The following is a 21,653-nucleotide window of genomic DNA, read 5'->3' on the forward strand; positions in this document are numbered from 1 at the left end:
GGGTCATAATCTACCAAATATGATACCTATGCTTATTTTGACAATGTAAAAAATTAACTCATTTCAGTCATCTACTAATGAAAAATCATAATGTATTTTTTCTAACCTGGAGAGTGTTTGGAGAATTATGGGACCAAATGGTGAAATATGATATCAGGTATGTTTTATCAGTGACCTATTACTGAATGCTTACCAAATGTGAAGGCTGTCTTCAGCCCTCAGGGAGATGGACAAATTCCTCATAACAAATCTAGACATATTAAAATTGTATTAACTATAATTCAGCTTTGCCAATCATATGCTATATATATGGAGTGTGGGAAGCATTTTATTTAATTTTGCTTGTTTTAATTGAGGAAATCAAATGGCCATGAAAGTCTAAAGTGACAATAATTTCAATGGAGCAGACTGGTTATCTAAAACACTCAATCACAAAGCAGCATCAGGCCAGGATAGGCAATAGGTAAACTTCAAATTTAAAGAATACTGTTTCAAAGAATCTATGCATCATACAGCAGTCTCTACAATCGACCATTATGTAAAAAAATAAAAAAAAACAAAGCCACCCACAAAAAAACACACAGCTGCCAGCATCACATTGGAATAGACAACCACAACAAAAAATAAATAAATAAATAAAAACAAATCCTATATATGAAAATATTAAAAAGGGGGAAGATAAATTTATGTGGTTGAGAAACACTTAGGATTAGAAACCAAGATGGGGGAGTAAAAGAACGTGCTCTCACTCTGTCTTCTGAGAACACCAGAATCACAACTAGCTGCTGGACAATCATCAAAACGAAGACACTGGAACTCACCAAAAAAGATACCCCACATCCAAAAACAAAGGAGAAGCCAGAATGAGATGGTAGGAGGGGTGCAATCACAGTAAAATCAAATCCCATAACTGGTGGGTTGGTGACTCACAGACTGGAGAACACTTATACCACAAAAGTCCACCCACTGGACTGAAGGATCTGAGCTCCATGTCAGGCTTCCCAACCTGGAGGTCCAGCAACAGGAGGAGGAATTCCTAGAGAATCAGACTTTGAAGGCTACTGGGATTTGATTGCAGGACTTCAACAGGACTGGGGGAAACAGAGACTCCGCTCTTGGAAGGCACACAGAAAGCAGTGTGCGCATCGGGACCCAGGGGAAGGAGCAGTGACCCCAGGGGACACTGAAACACACCAAACTGCTAGTGTTGGAGGGTCTCCTGCAGAGGTGGGGGATGGCTGTGGCTCACCGTGGGGACAAGGACACTGGCAGCAGAAGCTCTGGGAAATATTCCTTGGTGTGAGTCCTCCCAGAGTCAGCCATTAGCCCCACCAAAGAGCCCAGGTAGGCTCCAGTGTTGGGTTGCCTCAGGCCAAACAACCAACAGGGAGGGAACCCAGACCCACTCATCAGCAGTCAAGTAGATTCAAGGTTTACTGAGCTCTGCCCAGGAGAGCAACAGTCAGCTCTACCCACCACCAGTCCCTCCCATCAGGAAACTTGCACAAGCCTCTTAGATAGCCTCATCCACCAGAGGGCAGACAGCAGAAACAAGAAGAACTACAATCCTGCAGCCTGTGGAAGAAAAACCACATTCACATAAAGGTAGACAAGATTAAAAGGCAGAGGGCTAGGTACCAGATGAAGGAACAAGATAAAACTCCAGAAAAACAACTAAATGAAGTGGAGATAGGCAACCTTCCAGAAAATGAATTCAGAATAGTGATAGTGAAGATGATCCAGGACCTCGGAAAAACAATGGAGGCAAAGATTGAGAAGATGCAAGAAATGTTTAACAAAGACCTAGAAGAATTAAAGAACAAACAAACAGAGATGAACAATACAATAACTGAAATGAAAACTACACTAGAAGGAAGCAATAGAACAATTACTGAGACAGAAGAACAGATAAGTGACCTGGAAGACAGAATGGTGGAATTCACTGCTGTGGAACAGAATAAAGAGAAAAGAATGAAAAGAAATGAAGACAGCCTAAGAGACCTCTGCGACAAAATTAACCACAACAACATTCGCATTATAGTGGTCCCAGAAGGAGAAGAGAGAGAGAAAGGACCCGAGAAAATATTTGAAGAGATTATAGTCAAAAACTTCCCTAACATGGGAAAGCAAATAGCCACCAAAGTCCAGGAAATGCAGAGTCCCATACAGTAGGAGCCCAAGGAGAAACACACCGAGACACATAGTAATTAAATTGGCAAATATTAAAGACAAAGAAAACTTATGGAAAGCAGCAAGGGAAAAACAACAAAACTCACACAAGGTAAGTCCCATAATGTTAGCAGCTGATTTCTCAGCACAAACTGTACAAGCCAGAGGAGAGTGACATGATATACTTAAAGTGATGAAAGGGAAGAACCTACAACCAACATTACTCTACCTGGCAAGGATCTCATTCAGATTCGATGGAGAAATCAAAAGCTTTACACACAAGCAAAAGCTAAGAGAATTCAGCACCACCAAACCAGCTCTACAACAAATGCTAAAGGAACTTCTCTAAGTGGGAAACACGAGAGAAGAAAAGGACCTACAAAAACAAACCCACAACAAACAAGAAAACTGTCATAGGAACATACATATCAATAATTACATTAAACATGAATGGATTAAATGCTCCAACCAAAAGACACAGGCTGGCTTAATGGATAGAAAAACAATAACCATCTATATGCTGTCTACAAGAGACCCACTTCAGACACAGGGACACATACAGACTAAAAGGGAGGGGATGGAAAAAGATATTCCATGCAAATGGAAATCAAAGGAAAGCTGAGTAGCAATACTCATATAAGATAAAATAGACATTAAAATAAAGAATGTTACAAGAGACAAGGAAGGACACTACATAATGATCAAGGGATCAATTCAAGAAGAGGATGTAACAATTATAAATATATATGCACCCAACACAGGAGCACCACAATACATAAGGCAACTGCAAACAGCTATAAAAGGGGATATCGACAGTAACATAATAATAGCGGGGGACTTTAACACCTCCCTTACACCAATGGACAGATCATCCAAAATGAAAATAAATATGGAAACAGAAGCTTTAAATGACACAATAGACGAGATAGATTTAATTGATATCTATAGGACATACCATCCAAAAACAGCAGGTTACATTTTCTTCTCAAGTGCGCACAGAACATTCTCCAGGATAGATCACATCTTGGGTCACAAATCAAGCCTCAGTAAAGTTAAGAAAATTGAAATCATATCAAGCATCTTTTCTGACCACAACGCCATGAGATTAGAAATCAATTACAGAGAAAAAAGACATAACAAACACAAACATATGGAGGTTAAACAATACGTTACTAAATAACCAAGAGATCACTGAAGAAATCAAAGAGGAAATCAAAAGATACCTAGAGACAAATGACGATGAAAACACAACGATCCCAAACCTATGGGATGCAGCAAAAGCAGTTCTAAGAGGGAAGTTTATCACTATACAAGCCTACCTCAAGAAACAAGAAAAATCTCAGTCTAACCTTACACCTAAGAGAACTAGAGAAAGAAGAACAAACAAAACCCAAAGTTAGCAGAAAGAAAGAAATCATAGAGATCAGAGCAGAGATAAATGAAATGGAAACAAAGAAAACAATAGCAAAGATCAATAAACCTAAAAGCTTGTTCTTTGAGAAGATAAACCAAATTGATAAACCATTAGCCAGACTCATCAAGAAAAAGAGGGAGAGGACTCAAATCAATAAAATTTGAAATGAGAAAGAAGTTACAACAGACACCGCAGAAATACAAAGCATCCTAAGAGACTACTATAAGCAACTCTATGCCAATAAAATGGACAACCTGGAAGAAATAGACAAATTCTTAGAAAGGTGTAGCCTTCCAAGACTGAACCAGGAAGAAATAGAAAGTAGGAACAGACCAATCACAAGTAATGAAACTGAAACTGTGATTAAAAATCTTCCAACAAACAAAAGTCCAGGACCAGATGGCTTCACAGGTGAATTCTATCAAACATTTAGACAAGAGCTAACACCCATCCTTCTCAAACTCTTCCAAAACATTGCAGAGTAAGGAACACTCCCATACTCATTCTATGAGGTCACCATCACACTGATACCAAAACCAGACAAAGATACTACAAAAAAAGAAAATTACAGACCAATATCACTGATGAATATAGATGCAAAAATCCTCAACAAAATACTAGCAGACAGATTCCAACAACACATTAAAGGATCATACACCATGATCAAGTGGGATTCATCCCAGGGATGCAAGGATTCTTCAATATATGTAAATCAATCAGTGTGATAAACCATATTAACAAATTGAAGAACAAAAACCATATGATCATCTCAATAGATGCAGAAAAAGCTTTTGACAAAATTCAACACGCATTTATGATAAAAACTCTCCAGAAAGTGGCATAGAGGGAACTTAATTCAACATAATAAATGCAATATACAACAAACCCACAGCAAACATCATTCTCAATGGTGAAAAACTGAAATCATTTCCTCTTAGATTAGGAACAAGACAAGGATGTCCACTCTCACCACTATTATTCAACATAGTTTTGGAATTCCTAGCCATGGCAATGAGAGAAGAAAAAGAAATGAAAGGAACACAAATTGGAAAAGAAGAAGTAAAACTGTCACTGTTTGCACATGACATGATACTATGTATAGAGAATCCTAAAGATGCCACCAGAAAACTACTAGAGGTAATCAATTAATTTGGTAAAGTTGCAGGATACAAAATTAATGCACAGAAATTTCTTGCATTCCTATACATTAATGATGAAAAATCTGAAAGAGAAATTAAGGAAACACTCCTATTTACCATAGCAACAAAAATAATAAACTACCTTGGAATAAACCTACCTAGGGAGACAAAAGACCTGTATGCAGAAAACTATAAGACACTGATGAAAGAAATGAAAGATGATAGCAACAGATGGAGAGATATACCATGTTCTTGGATTGGAAGAATCAATATTTTGAAAATGACTATACTACCCAAAGCAATCTACAGATTCAATGCAATCCCTATCAAATTACCAATGGCATTTTTTATGGAACTAGGACAAAAAAATCTTAAAATTTGTATGGAGACACAGAAGACCCCGAATAGCCAAAACAGTCTTGAGGGAAAAAAACGGAGCTGGAGGAGTCAGACTCCCTGACTTCAGACTATACTACAAAGCTACAGTAATCAAGACAATATGGTACTGGCACAAAAACAGAAACATAGATCAATGGAAAAAGATAGAGAGCCCAGAGATAAACCCACGCACCTATGGTCAACTAATCTATGACAAAGGTGCCAAGGATATACAATGGAGAAAAGACAGTCTCTTCAATAAGTGGTGCTGGGAAAACTGGACAGCTACATGTAAAAGAATGAAATTAGAACAATCCCTAACACCATACACAAAAATAAACTCAAAATGGATTAGAGACCTAAATGTAAGAACAGACACTATAAAACTCTTAGAGGAAAACATAGGAAGAACTCTCTCTGACATAAATCACAGCAAGATCTTTTTTGACCCACCTCCTACAGTAATGAAAGTAAAAACAAAAATAAACAAATGGGACCTAATAGAACTTCAAAGCTTTTGCACAGAAAAGGAAACAATAAGATGAAAAGAGAACCCTCAGAATGGGAGAAAATATTTGCAAACAAATGAACGGACAAAAGATTAATATCCAAAATATATAAACAGCTCATGCAGCTCAATATTAAAAAAACAAAAACCTAATCCAAAACTGGGCAGAAGACCTAAATAGATATTTTTCCAAAGAAGAGATACAGATGGCCAGGAAGCACATGAAAAGCTGCTCAACATCACTAATTATTAGAGAAATGCAAATCAAAACTACAATAAGGTATCACCTCACACTGGTCAGAATGGCCATCATCAAAATCTACAAACAGTAAATGCTGGAGAGGGTGTGGAGAAAAGGGAACCCTCTTGCACTGTTGGTGGGAATGTAAATTGATACAGCCACTGTGGAGAACAGTATGGAGGTTCCTTAAAAAACTAAAAATAGAATTACCATATTACCCAGCAATCCCACTACTGGGCATATACCCAGATAGAACCATAATTCAAAATACACATGCACCCCAATGTTCATTGCAGCACTATTTACAATAGCCAGGTCATGGAAGCAACCTAAATGCACATCGACAGATGAATGGATAAAGAAGATGTGGTACATATATACAATGGAATATTACACAGCCATAAAAAGGAACGAAATCGGGTGATTTGTTGAGAATTGGATGGATCTAAAGACTGTTATACAGAGTGAAGTAAGTCAGAAAGAGAAAAACAAATATCGTATATTAACACATATATGTGGAACCTAGAAAAATGGTACAGATGAACCAGTTTGCAGGGCAGAAATTGAGACACAGATGTAGAGAACAAACATATGGACACCAAAGGGGGGGAAATCGTCAGGGTTTGGGTGTGGGTGTGTGATGAATTGGGCGATTGGGATTGACACGTATACACTGATGTGTATAAAATTGATGAGTAATAAGGACCTGCTGTATAAAAGAATAAAGTAAAATTCGAAAATTAAAAAAAAAAAAACCCAACACTCACAATGACCCCAACTCTGGCCACATACTAAGCCCTGACACCTGGCACAGGGTGAGGTTTAACCCCAGTGGCAGACAAGCCCTAAATCTTAGTAGCCCCTGGACATATGCTCAGGCCCCAAATTCTCCCATGAACCCAGTCTTTCATGTGGAAAATTAAACCTCTCTAGCCCTGCTACAGTTCCCAAACTTAGCCCTACTCTCCAAAACTTTCCCTACAAAAAACCCACTGGGTTTTCTAAAGATTCTTACTACTAGAATCTAGAGGCACAAGAAAACAGATGGACTAAACAGATGGGAAAGGCCCCCGAGTGGTAAGCTTGTTGATGCTGGAAGGTCCCTTAGAGAGCATCCCACCTCATCCCCTCATTTTACAGCCAGGCCCAGAGAAGTTAATAAGTAACTTGCTCAAGGTCACACAGTGAGTCCACAGCAGAACCAGAATGGGAACCCAGGCCTCCTCTCAATCCAGTGCTCTCTCTGTCCTGCCTCCCTCAGAGAGAGTAGGGAGCATCACTCATCTGGTAAAACAGCTCCCAGAATTTCCTTTGGGAACCCACTTTTCCCCTGTTCTCTACCCAGGATTTTGGTCAAATCCAATCCACGCAGCACCAAGTATTCCCATGGCCCTGTGATCAGTTATGGGCTAGACTCAGGAGCCAGGTGAGGCAAGGCAAAATAATTTTAAAATAAAATAAAATTTATATGGTTAGTGTTTCTTATCACCCAGATCATTTAACTGACACAAAATGAATATTTGAACTCTCACACAGCAGAAATACATAATGTTTTAAGGACCAATAACTCAGGCCACAAATTAAATCAAATCCTTGGAAGTGATTCTAGGTTCCTTATTCTGTAAAACTTTAGATTCCCCTTTCTAGCCATTGAAGTTGACTGCCTAATGTAAATCACATTAACATCGAGCACTATATTTTTACTGTCTTTCCATTAAAACTGTACTTCTTGGCTCATTTTTTAAGATTAATTTTTATTGGAATATAGTTGATTTACAATGCTGTGTTAGTTTCTGCTGTACAGCAAAGTGAATCAGTTATACATATACATACATCGACTACTTTTTAGATTCTTTTCCCATATAGGTCATTACAGAGTATCGAGTAGAGTTCCCTGTGCTATACAGTAGGTTCTTATTAGTTATCTATTTTATATATAGTAGTGTGTATATGTCAATCACAATCTCCCAATTTATCCCTCCCCCCTTCCCCTTTGGTAACCATAAGTTTGTTTTCTACATCTGTGACTCTGTTTTGTAAATAAGTTCTTTTGTACCATCATTTTTTTTAATTAAATTTAGAAAGGTAAATATTTAGCAATAACCCTATGTATATGTCTATGTGTTTACATTGGCTACACATGTACACATACATACATACACACACACATTTTTTTCCCTCCTGTGTTGTGGGGCATGGTATTTCTCTGTTAATTTATTAATACTGAAATGCACACTTCCCCATTGCCTTTGTATTTCCTTACACTCTATTGTTTATAAACTAACAACATAAATATTACTATGCCTTAGCGCATATGATCTGCAGATAAAGCTCTAGATGATTTTGATAGAAGTTTACATTTAATTACATTCAAAATTAACATAAAAGTTATTATGTAAATTACAAAAGCTAAAATGACAACATTTTACCTCCCATCTTGTTAATCAGAACTGAGATTATTGTTATAACGTCAGTATCTGCAGAGAAAGTTGATTTTTACATAGGACAATTCAAAGGAGAGTCTTGGACAAACCCAATTTTAATCTCTCTGCTGGTTCCTATCTGAGAAAAATTCACTTTAACCGGTTTCAGGGGGAAAATAAAGACATGAAGGATGATTTTATCCACAACTAAATAAGAAAAGAACAGTGCTTGCCTTATTTTCCACTTCTTTGCATCTACACAATACACAACTGGCCTAACATGAGGCACACTGGGTCATTAAGCCTTGATTCTGCTACTTGTTAGTTTTATGGCCTAGTATAAATCATAATAACCTCTACAGGTCTCAGTAGACTTATCTATACAATGAAGGTATTATAGAATACTATCTCTGAGGCTCCTTCCAGGTTTAAACAAAATCTACAATTCTATGAAAATATCTACAGAAATGATAATCAAAATAACAACATCGATGGGGATGTCTACTTTAGTCAGACCCTCCCTAAAATCTTAAGAACTCTCTTCTGTATAACTAGATCTTGTAAAATGAGAGACTAGGATTGCAGGCCTTGCATAGAATGACCTAATAGCTAAGCAGTCTTTTAAACTAGTTAGAAATTTCTGAAATAATTTACATGCAATCCTTTTTGAAAGCCAGGAAATAGATTTTAAATGACCTCAGTTTATCCTTTTAGTTAAATGTTTTCTCGTTAGATCTCCTTTCTACCCTAAAGTTGAAGACAGTCTTATTTAATTCAGTGGATTCTATATTTAAATAATCCAGTTACTCATATACTGGTAATAAAAATTTCATCCATTACATTTAAAATGCATAAATTTCATGGCATGCAAATTATGCCCCAATAAAGTTGTTAAAAAAAACTTTATGGATAAGAATTTCTGGCAAGAAAATCTGGCCTATATTTTGAACTGTTGCCGTTTTATTAATAATTGAATTTGCTTATTAACTTACCTAAATACATTTCTTTGATAGATTTTCTCCTTTCATATTATTCTCTTTCCTTATAGTCTAAAAATGTAGCTTAATAAGTTAACATGGGTACTTACTTGGCAAGAATCTGCTTCTCCCTCTTCCATTGGCTCATCAACCATTTTAAGACCATTCACCTGAAAAATATTGTTCAAAAACTGAAGTTCAAGAGTAATAGAACAAGAGTAGTAACTAAGAAAAATATAACCCTAGGCACTGCCCTTCACAATTTAACAAGATCCACACTTACTGAAACACAAAAGGACAAAGGACACATAGAAGGTACTTAAAAAAGGAACATTATTAATATGATTTCCAGATTGTCTTTGAAAATCCTTGAATTTCAGAGCTGTGTATTTCATTTCATATTGTTTAGAGCTTTGCTATGGTGAATGAACATATACTGAACATATGACCTGTATACATTCACTAGGACTGTCCCAAACCAAATATATATGAGACAGGAAAAATACCACAGAGGAAATTTATTGTGAGGATATATTCAAAGCAAATTAGGATGGGAAGAGTTTCATATAATTGCACTGTTGTGAATTCCTTTCCTTTCGATCAGTTCAATTAAAATTTGAGTTACTCTACAGAAGAAATAATAAACTATAGGAGAAAAATATAAATGGCCATGGAAACAAAATTATTTCAAAATACAAAGCTTAGTGTATAATACTACTCTTCAAGCAATACTTCAGGAATGAGTAAGCATAGAGAACTTAGATCAAGGGTCTGCAAGCTGTAGCCCATGGGCCAAATCTGGCCCACTGTTTTTATAAATAATATTTAACTGGAACACAGACACATCCATTTGTTTCCATGTTATCTATGGCTGCTTTCTCACTTCAACAGCAGAGTTGAACAGTTGACAGAGAACCTATGCCTGCAAAGCCTAAAATATTTACTGTTTGGCCCTTTACAGAAAAAGTCTGCCAACCACTGATTTAAAATGTTTGAAAATTAAGCAACAGCAAGATGGTCTAAAAAATAATTTTTACCACTGTCTATTTATGAGTCCACAGAAAATTTTTTAAATATTAAAAAAGAAAGAGAGAAGAAAAAAGTAAATTAAATAGAGCTTCTGACGACAGCCAAGATGGAATAAGACCATCTCTCCTCTGATTATTAACTAAAAACTTTGGACAAAACACAAAAAGCAACTACCTGAGGACTCTGAAAACTAAATAATAGCAAGCAGATTAGGAAGGGAAATCAAAATTTGAATAGTAACTAGTACTCTGGTGAGTTTCTTGGGTTTATTTTTCACCTTTATCTCTTGATTTTGAACCAAGGAGAGACTGAGTCATGGAACACCTGTATGAACAAAATTTCCAAGAGAAATCCCACTTCCTAAACAGAGGACCAGAAAAAGACACACTTTTAAGCTGGTGAGCATAATGAGAACCCTACGTTTTCTTTCTTTCCCACTTTTTTCCCCTTTTTTGACTGCTATTCCTGCTCCAAGGCAAGCCTCATTCATGAGAAAACCTCTCTCTCTGGTCAGAGGAACCAGAAAAAGAGGCTCGTATAAGAATAGTATGGGGAGTAATCCCTGTTGTTGTTTTTTTCACTCTCTCCTTCACTTCACCCCAACAGGCAGCCCCAACAGTGCAAAGCTATGTAACAGCATGAAAGGCTAAGACTATGCAAGAAATTCAAATTTCTGGTCAGAGGAAGAAGAATAAAAGGTCCATGTCAACTGGAGAATCCGTAGAGGAAATCATGGAGGAGATCAAATGGGAAAAGGATATTCCCTAATTCTGTGTATGAACAGACACAGTCCTGGCCTCAACAGCAAACTGCACATGTGTAGAATAGAACCAAAGAAGTCTAAAACAGGCTTTGAAAATGGAACTGCAATATCAATCACTGCTCAAGTCTCAGACTAAACCACTGACTTAGCACAGGCACTAAGTGGCAAATGCAGGGTGCTGACCCAAACACTCTGAAAACATATTTAACATTGGAACCAACATCCAAAAGGGAGAGATAAAACTTGGGAGTCTGAACCTAACCACACAGACTGTCTGCTGAAACAATCAAAATCAGCAGGTATCAATTCCAGGACAACTCCAATGTTGAAATAGCTAACAAGGACTTTAAGCAGTTATTATAACTATGCTCTTTTGGGTGAAAATAAATACACTTGAATGGGAAGATTAAAAGTTATAGACAGAGAAAAAGAAATTATAAAAAATCAAATGTAAATAACTTTAAAACTAAAAATTACAATGTATGAAATATTTTTAAAATGCTGGATGGGCTCAATAAAAGAATGGAGATGGCAGAGGAAATCATAAATGAAGACAGATCAATAGAAATTAACCAATACGAAGAAGAGAGTGAAAATTATTAAAAGCAAATGAACAGAGTCTTAGAGACACGTGGAACAATATCAGAAGATCTAAAATCTATGTCATTAACATCACAGAAAAAATTAAATAAATAATGGCAATTCAATTCACATAAAATGTTAAGAGGAAAGTCTGTAGAGACAGAAGGTAAATCAGTGGTTCCTTAGGGCTGGGGGATGGGGAGATGGGGGTGATAGCTAAAACTATAGTAAAAGCTTTCTATTTGATGTGACAAAGAAGTTCTAAAATTGACTGTGGTGATAGTTGTACATATTTGTGAACTGTATACTAAGTATACACAAGGTTGTCCATTTTAAAAGGGTGAATTATGTGATATGTGAATTATGCTTCAATAAAGCTATTTTTTTTAAAAAAAGGCTGAAAATTTCCCAAATTTGGTGAAAACTATAAATTTACAGTTTTAAGAAGCTCAGTGAAACCCAAAAGGTATAAAATTAAAGAAAGCCACCTCAAGACATACCTGAATTAAACTACTCTAAATCAAAAGAAAAAAGGAAGAAGTTTTGAAAGTAATGAGAGAAAAACACATTACATAGACATCAACTTAAATAACTGCAGACTTCTTATGAGAAATCATGGAGGTCAGAAACCAGTAAGAGAATATTTACCTGAGATAAATGGAAACTTATGTTAACATAAAAATCTCTATACATGAATGTGTATAGCAGCTTTGTTCATAACTTTTTTGGAAACATTCCAGATGTCCTTCAATGTGGAGAAAGAATAGAATACTACTCAATAAAAAGGAAAAGACTATTGATACTTGTAACAACATGGATAAATTTTAAATGCATTGTGATGACAAAGAATCCAAACCCAAAAGGCTAAATATTGTATGATTACATGTATATGAGACTGAAAAATGCTATAGGGAAAGAATTCATATCACTGGTTTCCAGGGGAAGGGGAGAGAGGAAGGCGGAATACTATCCAGCAATGAAAAGGAATTATCTATTGATATATTCAACAACATGGGTGAATCTCAAATACATTATATAGTAAATGGGAAAAAACAGCCTTAAAAGGCTACATACTGTATGATTCCATTTATAGGACATTCTTGAAAAGGTAAAACTATAAGGCATGGAGAATGGATTAGCAGTTGTCAGAGGTTAGGCCCAGGGGTAGGCACCAATGGGAATCACGGGGGGTGGCGGGGGGGAATGATGGGACTAATCTATACCTTGATTGTGGTGGTGGTTACACAACTCTACGTATTTGTCCAAGCTCAGAACCTTACATGAAAAAGAGTGAATTTTACTGTAGGTAAATTTTAAAATTAACTTATTAAATAGTAATTTACCCTGCATTATTTACTTGGCTAGCATCTTTCTTCTAAAATCTCAACAAGAACCAAATAAATGATGGTTCATCACCAATTATGTCCTTATCTTACTTGACCTTGCTGTAGCATGTCACAGTTGACCAACCACTGTCTTCTATTTGCGTTTTTGTGATATCATACTTTAATTTTCTTTTACTCCAATTTCTTTGCTCTTTTCAGTATCCTTGAAACATTGTAGATCCTCAGGAAATGGACTTGGCTCACCTTCTCATCTCGCTCCTCATTCTTTCCCCAGATAGCTAATTTACTGACATGACTAACATTTACTCAGACACTACTCTTCTGAGCTCCTGATCCATATAACGAACTGCCTATTTGACATTTCCACTTGCTCATCTCACATGTCTCAAAAATAACCAATACAAAAACAAATTAGTGATCTCCCCCACACACACACATAAATCTGCTTTCCCCCAGGGTTCCCGATTTCAATAAACAGCACCACTATTTATCATCTTAACTCAAAAGCACATATAGACGATGGGGAATGAAAAAAAACACGGTAATGAAATCATCACTAGCATATAGGAAAAGGCACATTCAGCAAGAGAGTCCACAAACCAATATTAAGACAGAAATACTGAAATTTCAGAATACTGAAATTTTACTACAAAATGGCTCTCAGGACTATCTGTAGAAAAAGGTAATACTGCTTTCCTCTGTTACCTCAGTTACTGGTTACTTCCAATTCATACCATCTTATGATTAATTTAGCATGAAGCATAAGAATATTCATTCCTATAAAGGACCTCAGTATTCAGTGATATTTACTATAAATTAAGTCATTTTTACCTGCATGAAAACAAAAACATTTTCAGAATACTCTGGGATGATAAACCTTTATTTCAAAAATAAAATTTATAATTTGAAAAAGCAGGCAGATAGGCTGTTTTCCCCAATTAAGTGCCAAATAGGGAAGAAAAAAATTCCTACATAAGATTCTGAAAAGCTTATCAACAATTATAAAGATAGTAATAATTTACTCAAATACTCAAACCCAAGTGAACACCCTCTCATATCAGAGCCTAGTGGAGAATTCTTTTAAATTATTTTCATCCTCTCAGAAAATAATTAAATAGATCACTTTAAAAGATTCTGGACAAATAGAAATACTAAACTGAGTCAAAGTACTCACCTGATCTCAGAAAATCATATAGGTCACCCCAAAACTATCATTTTCTTACTGCTAATGACAAAAGCAGCTCATCATGGAAAATTAAACTGAGAAAAAATATTTTCCCTTCAGATCCTTAGAATTGGAGGTGGTGTGGGAAATGAACACATAAGTGCACAGAGTTTTGTAAAAAGACTGCAATCTGGCCATGCTAACACTATTAAGCATACATCTGTTTCTCAGTGTCAAACTCAAGAAGCTCATGACTTGGTGTTGACAGATATACTGAAGAAAGAAGTAGAGAGATAAACAAGCAAGGAAGAACAAGGTACAAGGTAAGTGAGAAGTATGGGTGATGTAAATCATTAACAAAACATACCTAGGACACCAGTATTCACAACAAATTTGATAGTATTATAAACTTTCAAGTAGTCTCCAGGATCCCCAAATTCCACCCAGTAGACAAAAGTCCTATATTTATATAGTACCTAATGTTAAAAATGTTTAAGAAGTTCACATATAAAGAAAATGTTCTCTCTCAAATAAGCTTCATGTTTACAGGTTAGTTGCTAAAAGATTCAGAAACAAGAGTTCTTCAATTATTTTCACTTCATTTAAATAGCTACAGCAAATCAGATCTAAATTTTGAGGTGGGTCCACATCTGCCTAAAACAAAGGTCTTTGTCTGTATATAGGCATACTTCAGAAATATTGCAGGTTCAGTTCTAGACCACCACAATAAAGAGATTATTGCAATAAAGCAAGTCACACAAATGTTTTGGTTTCCCAATGCATATAAAAGTTATGTTTACACTATATTGTAGTCTATTAAGTGTGCAATAGCATTGTCTTAAAAAACAATGTACATACCTTAATTTAAAAATAGTTTATTGCTAAAAACTTCTAACCATCATCTGAGCCTTCAGTGAATTGTAGCAGTAACATCAAAGATCACTGATCACAGATCTTAGCTGCCGACATGCCATCCAGACTAAGGAAGACCCAAACACTTAAGGGCCATGTGAGCCATAGCCATGACTGCACTGGCAAACACGAGAAGTATCCAGGAGGCCAGGGTAATGCTGGTGGCATGCATCAACACAGGATCAACTTTTACAAATATCATCCAGGTTACTTTGGGAAAGTTGGTATGAGTTGTGAAAAGAACTATGTCAGGAATGAATGACATGTGACCTGAGGACCTCCATGTTTGCTGTTCATGCTGGACTTTTGCTGAACGCTCTAAGTTAAAACTGCTGAATAGTTCCTGTGTTGCTAAAAGCAAAGAATAATGCTGAGAACTGGATTTTTTCTGGACTAAAGAAAACAAACCTTTCCCTAGTAATGAATGAGATACATTTCAAAACCCAATTGCATGTAAAGAACAATTTTACCCTCCAATCCAAATTCTTGGTAAACAACCTATGAAAGCCTATGCTAACTGCCCTCTTTTTCCTATTAAAAAACCTGTTATTTTCTTCCAGTGGGACACTATTCTGGGTTCCTCCAGAATCTGTGATCCCCGAATTGCAATTCTAAGACCCCAAATAAACTGTCTTTCTACCTCTTTACAGTTTATGGTCCTTTTGGTTGACATTTTTGGTGTCAGAATTGGGATCCAAAGCAGTCTTCCTCCCATCTCCAAAGCCGCCGTGGATTCGAGCAAGATACTTGCATGAGCCCCTTGTGCTCTGTCGCCTCCCCAGTGGCGTTGGGTCTGGGTAATAAGTCCTCTCAGTCCCAAACCCCCCTCCTAGGTTGAGAGTCAGGCCCATATTGTGGGTGTCTTTTGTTTGGTCAATTGCTTAAGGGCTTGCTCCCTTTTGGTGAGTGCACTATAATGGGATGTTCATAGTCTAAGACTGTTTTGGGGGAGGATTCTCGCCCATCTGGGCCTCCAGCTGGGTACCTGTACAAAAAGTATGGTGCTGCCTCTTGTGCTTAGCTAGATGAATGGCAATGGTATACCAGAGATAACATCTGGCTACAATGGGGAACTTCTGAAATTTCAAAATTGGTCTTTTTATGTGCACAATTAGAAGCTAAAGGGTTTAAAACTAAACAAATAGAATGGGAAGCCTATTTCAATTAGTACATTGAAGCCTCCCAGTGAGCTCATGAAACCCAAAAGGTTTGCAAATCTAAAACTGCTTCACTTCAGGATACTGTTTCCAAACTCACTGCTGCAAATAAAGATCTATGTTCTCATCTAAATACTCCAGAAAAGGCTCAAGGGCCCTCTTCCTCCCCTCTTTCTCCTTTGGCTCCTACGTATCCTAAACTTGCTGAGCTGCCATTCTATCTTTCTGTTTCTCCTATTCCTCCTCCAAAATCTTTACCCCCACCTCCTAGCCCTCCAATAAAAACCTTTCCCTTTGTCACTACTTTGAACACTGATGGCATTTGCCATCTGGTAGACTACAGGCCTTCATCCCCTGCAGAATTACGGGTCATAGCCAAGGAATTTCCCAAGGTCACTGAGGATCCCCTCCGCTTTGCAGAAGAATTTAGCCTTGTGATATAAACCTATGATCCAGGCTTCTCTGACTTATATCAACTAAAAGGAATCTTAGTTGGAGAAAATCAAGCCAGACACTGCAAACTACTGCCAGCTGGCTTCACCCTTTAGATGATATCCACAGAAAGGATATCAGTGTGATGGCACCAGCTTCTCAGGTGGCTCAAGCCCTTCATGAAGCAATTCCTTAGGCTTTTCCGCACCCCACTGACGGGAAAATTCAGTCTACTACACAAAGACCTGATAAAACTGTCCATGATTATCATTCATACCTAAAATTAGTATTCTGGGAAAACTCCAGACTACATGCTGGGGTAAACAATATTCAACCCTCTTTAATTCAATCTTTGTTGGGGACTAGATGAGGAACTTGGACTGCTGATGAAATGGGTACGATCAAATTGGGAAACAGTGGTCTCTCCTGATCTAGTCAATTTGGCTAATCAGCTATCTAACAATCAAATGTACAAAAAAATGTAAGACCACTAAAATCATGAATTTGCAACTGCATCAACTGGCTGCTGCTGCTCAGTGACCACCTCAATGGAAAGACCAGAGTTCCCATAAGGGCCACTTCCAGGAGCCAAGTGCCCACCACTATTGTAAGTAGACTGGCCACTGGAAGAATTGCCTAAAGTTAAAAAGAAGGTCCTATTAGCAGCCCGAGACCCCTTGCTCTGACTTTTTTCATGAACTTTCTGAGAAATTTGAGAAGTGCCTCCTTTTTGTAGACTCATGAATAGGGATGCTCTGAGGAAAGTGTCGGGGTCTTCCCAGCACTCCCATTGGGAGAACTGGACCTTTTTATAGGAGCCACGGCTATTACTGTTCTTATGGACACAGGAGCAACTTTGTCTGTCTTGAATCCCACCAGCCTCAAGGCCCCCCTTCTTCAGAGTACAGAAAAAGTACAAATGGTGGCCCCCTTGTCTTTCAAGATAAGCTCTCTTTAGGGAACTCACCAGTTCCTTCTTGCTCCTTCTGCTCATGTACACCTTTTGGGCTGAGACCTCCTGGAAAAATTAAAACCTAATATTTCCTCTTTCCCAAAAGGGGAAATACACTTACATATCCTTGACTCCTCAAGATCTACTTCTAACTCTAGTCCTAATATTGAGATCCCCTCCTTGCTCCTGTCTTGTCAACTCCCAATCACAAGGATTTGCTAAATTCTGTTCTTCCTATCTATGGCCCACCTCTTTAAATAACATAGGATGCATTCATTCAGCACCACCAATTAAGATCCAGGTAGACCCTAATAAAACTTTGCCTCACCTCGGATGATACCCTCTCAGGCTTGAGGTCCTGGAAGGAATTTATCTCAATGTAGAGGCACACCTCCAGAAGGGCCTAATGAGCCCATGCCCCAGTACCTGCAACACACCAATTCTTCCCGTGTGCAAGCCTCATGGTCAAGGTTGGCATTTTGTTCAAGATCTTCAAGCTATAAACAATACAGTCATACCGTGTCACCCTGTGGTCCCCAACCCTCATACCATTCTCAAGTTAATCCCTCTAAACACACAGTTCTTTACAGTCAGAGATTTATGTAGTGCTTTCTTCAGCATTCCTTTCCACCCAGATAGTCAGTACCTGTTTGCCTTTATGTGGGAAGGACATCAATTTACTTGGACCGTTATGCCTCAGAGCTACACAGACAGCCCTACTTATTTTTCACAGATCCTGAGACAAGACTTGGCCAATTTATATTTTTCCCAAGGCTCTACTTTACTCCAATATGGTGATGACCTTTTGTTATGCTCCCCCCATTGAGAAAGCAAGCCTCAAGGATAGCCTACAGCTCCTCACTCAGCTAGCACATAAAGAACATAAGGTCTCAAGGGCTAAGTTCCAATTTGTTCGAGATATAAACAAAGAAGAGCAAAGAGTGTTTCTGCTCACCACCCAGTTCTACAAGGATTAAGTCACAACCCACTGCAGTCACTGACCAACAGCACGGTCTGAGAGGAAATTAAGACAATAACAGGATGCTCTGTGCTTTGGACAAGCAGGCCCCTTAAATAGTTAGATATATATCTCAGGAAGAATTTTAATGAACCCAGATTCTTGCATCTTCCCATACATAGAAAAGCACTGAAATCATAACTTGAGATATCTGTTCTTCGTGACTAGCAGTAATCTTTAAGGAAGATGCATTATGCTTGCCTGCACATATTCTCCAGCTAAAAAATCATATATATACTGGCTTCTCCCCTACCTCCGTGAAGCAGTTCCCTCAGACCTATGGAGAGGCTGTCTCCTGGGCATATAAAAAGGTGTTCATTAAGGTCCTTGAATAAAACTTCAACTCACAACTCTTATGTTGTGTGTTTTTCTTTAAGTCAGCAAAACCAAGGTAGGATGCTTGAGTCATTTGTTTACCCCTCAAAGGCTAATGCTGGATACTACACACATCCAAGGCATATCACAGTTTCCCCTTCCTGTCACCAAATGCCAGTTGAGAGGCTTTTCCGGGCTAGCAGGCTATTATAGGAGTTGGGTCCCCAATTTCTCCTTTTATGCAAAACCCTTTTATTCCCTTTTAAAGGACAAGAGACACAATCCTCTTGTTTAGAATCATGAGGCTGAGTCAGCTTTTAAAACTTTAAAAACTCAGTTGGCCACAGCCCCTGCTTTAGGAAATCCTAATTATTCTCTTCCCTTTATACTATGAAGTTAATGGAAATACCCTTGGAGTGCTCGTTCAGCTGCACAGAGACAAAAGCGTGCCTATCGGCTATCATAGCCAACAGTTGGAACCCTTAACTCAAGGACTTCCACCTTGCCTTTGAGCAACAGCAGCCACTGCTGCCCTTCTGCAGACTACAGAACAGACAGTTATAGGGTCTTCTTTACAAGTGTTTGTCTCTCACTCTGTTGAGATACTCAGTAACTCACACTATACACAACACAATCTGCTAGCTGACTTACATCTTATGAAATCTTATTGCTTTCCTCTCCAAATGTCACTTTGTCTCACTGTAACTCCCTAAATACTGCTATTCTCTTACCATCACCAAGAGATGAGACCCCACATGACTGCATAACCACAACTGATCTTTTGACTAGTCCACATCCAGATTTACAAGAAACACCTTTAGACAACTCCGATGCTTCTTAGTTTTCCGATGACCTCTACTTACGAAATGATGATGGGCATCTGAAAACTGGGTATGCTATCACTATTCCCTTCACTTTAATAGAATCCAATGCTTGGCCCTTTACTTCTTCAGCCCAACAAGCTGAACTATAAGCACTCACTCATGCCTGTACTCTGGGCTCTGGCAAACACACTAACATTTACACAGAAAGCAGGTATGCTTTTAGAGTAGCTCATGACTTTGGAATGCTTTGGAAACAGAGGTCTCCTGACCTCAGGGGGGAATTAAATTTAAAGTGGCCCCTTTATTAAGGCCTTACAGGATGCAATCTTGCTCACAACAACTGACAATAATAATGGTCCTAGCATGTCCCAAAGACAACACTGAGGAAGGAAAGGGGACTAATGAGCAGATAGAGCCACTAAGGTGGCAGCATTACAAGATTCAGGCTCCATAAAGGAACCTCCTCCTGTTGTTCATTCTATTTACACCATGTTACCTACTACTTGGAAGGACACCAAGATTGAAAGGGTATTATCAGAGATGGGCAATTGCATGCTACAGCTAAGGAACAGAGGTGAGTTTCTGAAGGATGCACATTTGATCAACATACTGGGCTTTGGTATGGGCCAAATGGTTGCCCTGCTCTTTCTGAAGTCACTCAAGAAACCATGTTAAGATTAACATATGAAATGACTCATTGGGGAACTGATAAAATGAAAGCCTGGGGAAAACAATACTTTTTGAAACCTTTTCCCACAGTAGCAACCAAAATATGTCAGAGGTGTCAGATCTGTCCTAAGTAAAACCTACTCATACTTCTCAAGGCCACTTTCCTTTGCCTCCTTGTTCCTTTGCTGTCTGGCAACTGGATTCTATCCAGCTGCCTCACTCTCAAGGATACAGATATGTTCTGGTGATGGTCTGCATGTATTCCCATTGGTTAGAAGCATTTCCTTACAAACGAGCAAATGCCCTTGCAGTAGACAAAATACTATTGGAAAGGACAATTCCTACTTGGGGAATGCCCTTGGAATTACATAAAGATAAAGGTACCCACTTCACTGGACAAATTCTAAATGCTGTTTGTGATCTGGCCTGTATTACATTTCCACTGTGCCTATCATCTTCAATCTTCTGGTCTAGTAGAAAGACCAATGGCATAATCAAAACTCAATTGGCAAAACTCTCTAAGGCCTTCAGCCTTCGTTGGCTTAAATTGCTACCCATAGTTCTATTAAACTGAAGATCTATACCCTTTGGAAAACAGAAACTGTCACCATTTGAAATAATCACTGGAAGGCCCATGATTCACGACTCAGGACTGTATGAGCCACTTCTAGTCGAGGGAGACCTTTTACATTATTGTTAAAGTCTCACTACAGCTCTAAAGAAAAATGAGCACCTGGTTGAAAAATCTTTTCACACTGTGCTCCCAGGGGACAAAGGTATAGACCACCACAATTTACAACCAGGGGACTATGTTTATTGGAAAAGACATCTTTTAAAGGACTCCTTACGGCCCAGATGGAAGGGACCCTATCATAATACTTTTAACCAACCCCTATGTTGCTAAACTTAAAAGCACTGATTCTTGGATTCATTTTTCACATTTTAAAAAGGTGTTTCCACCTGAGTGGGCCTCTGAAACAGTTGGAGACCTAAAGCTGAAATTGACCCAGAAGTGAAACAGATGACACCTGATATAGATGGCTCTTTCAAGACTCTGGACCAGGCCAGTACTCTCCATGATCCCCAGAAATGAAATTTCTCTCATTACCCTTGTTCTAATTGTGGTCACCATAGAGTTGTGATATCTCCTTCATCATGTAATATCTGGTGATGCATCAACCTACCACTCTCCTTATACTCCTTCTTATATTAGACACATTTTCAAAGAGTGAAAATTTTC

The 21,653-nt window shown here is 38.0% G+C and overlaps 1 protein-coding gene across 6 annotated transcripts in view; it reads right to left on the reverse strand.

Annotated features, from left to right (window-relative positions):
• RPS6KA6 (ribosomal protein S6 kinase A6) overlaps positions 1–21,653 on the reverse strand; it is a 167,245-nt gene that overhangs the window by 125,928 nt on the left and 19,664 nt on the right. For all 6 annotated transcript variants that reach the window (XR_013825835.1, XM_079911628.1, XM_079911622.1 and 3 more), the window contains one exon: positions 9,360–9,419. Coding sequence is in view for 5 of the 6 variants with exons in the window: in XM_079911628.1 (XP_079767754.1) it covers positions 9,360–9,419 (60 nt within the window). In the remaining variant the exon portion in view is untranslated. The remainder of the gene's footprint in view (positions 1–9,359; positions 9,420–21,653) is intronic.

This window comes from Stenella coeruleoalba (assembly GCF_951394435.1).
Source record: "Stenella coeruleoalba genome assembly, chromosome: X".
Classification (NCBI taxonomy): domain Eukaryota; kingdom Metazoa; phylum Chordata; class Mammalia; order Artiodactyla; family Delphinidae; genus Stenella; species Stenella coeruleoalba.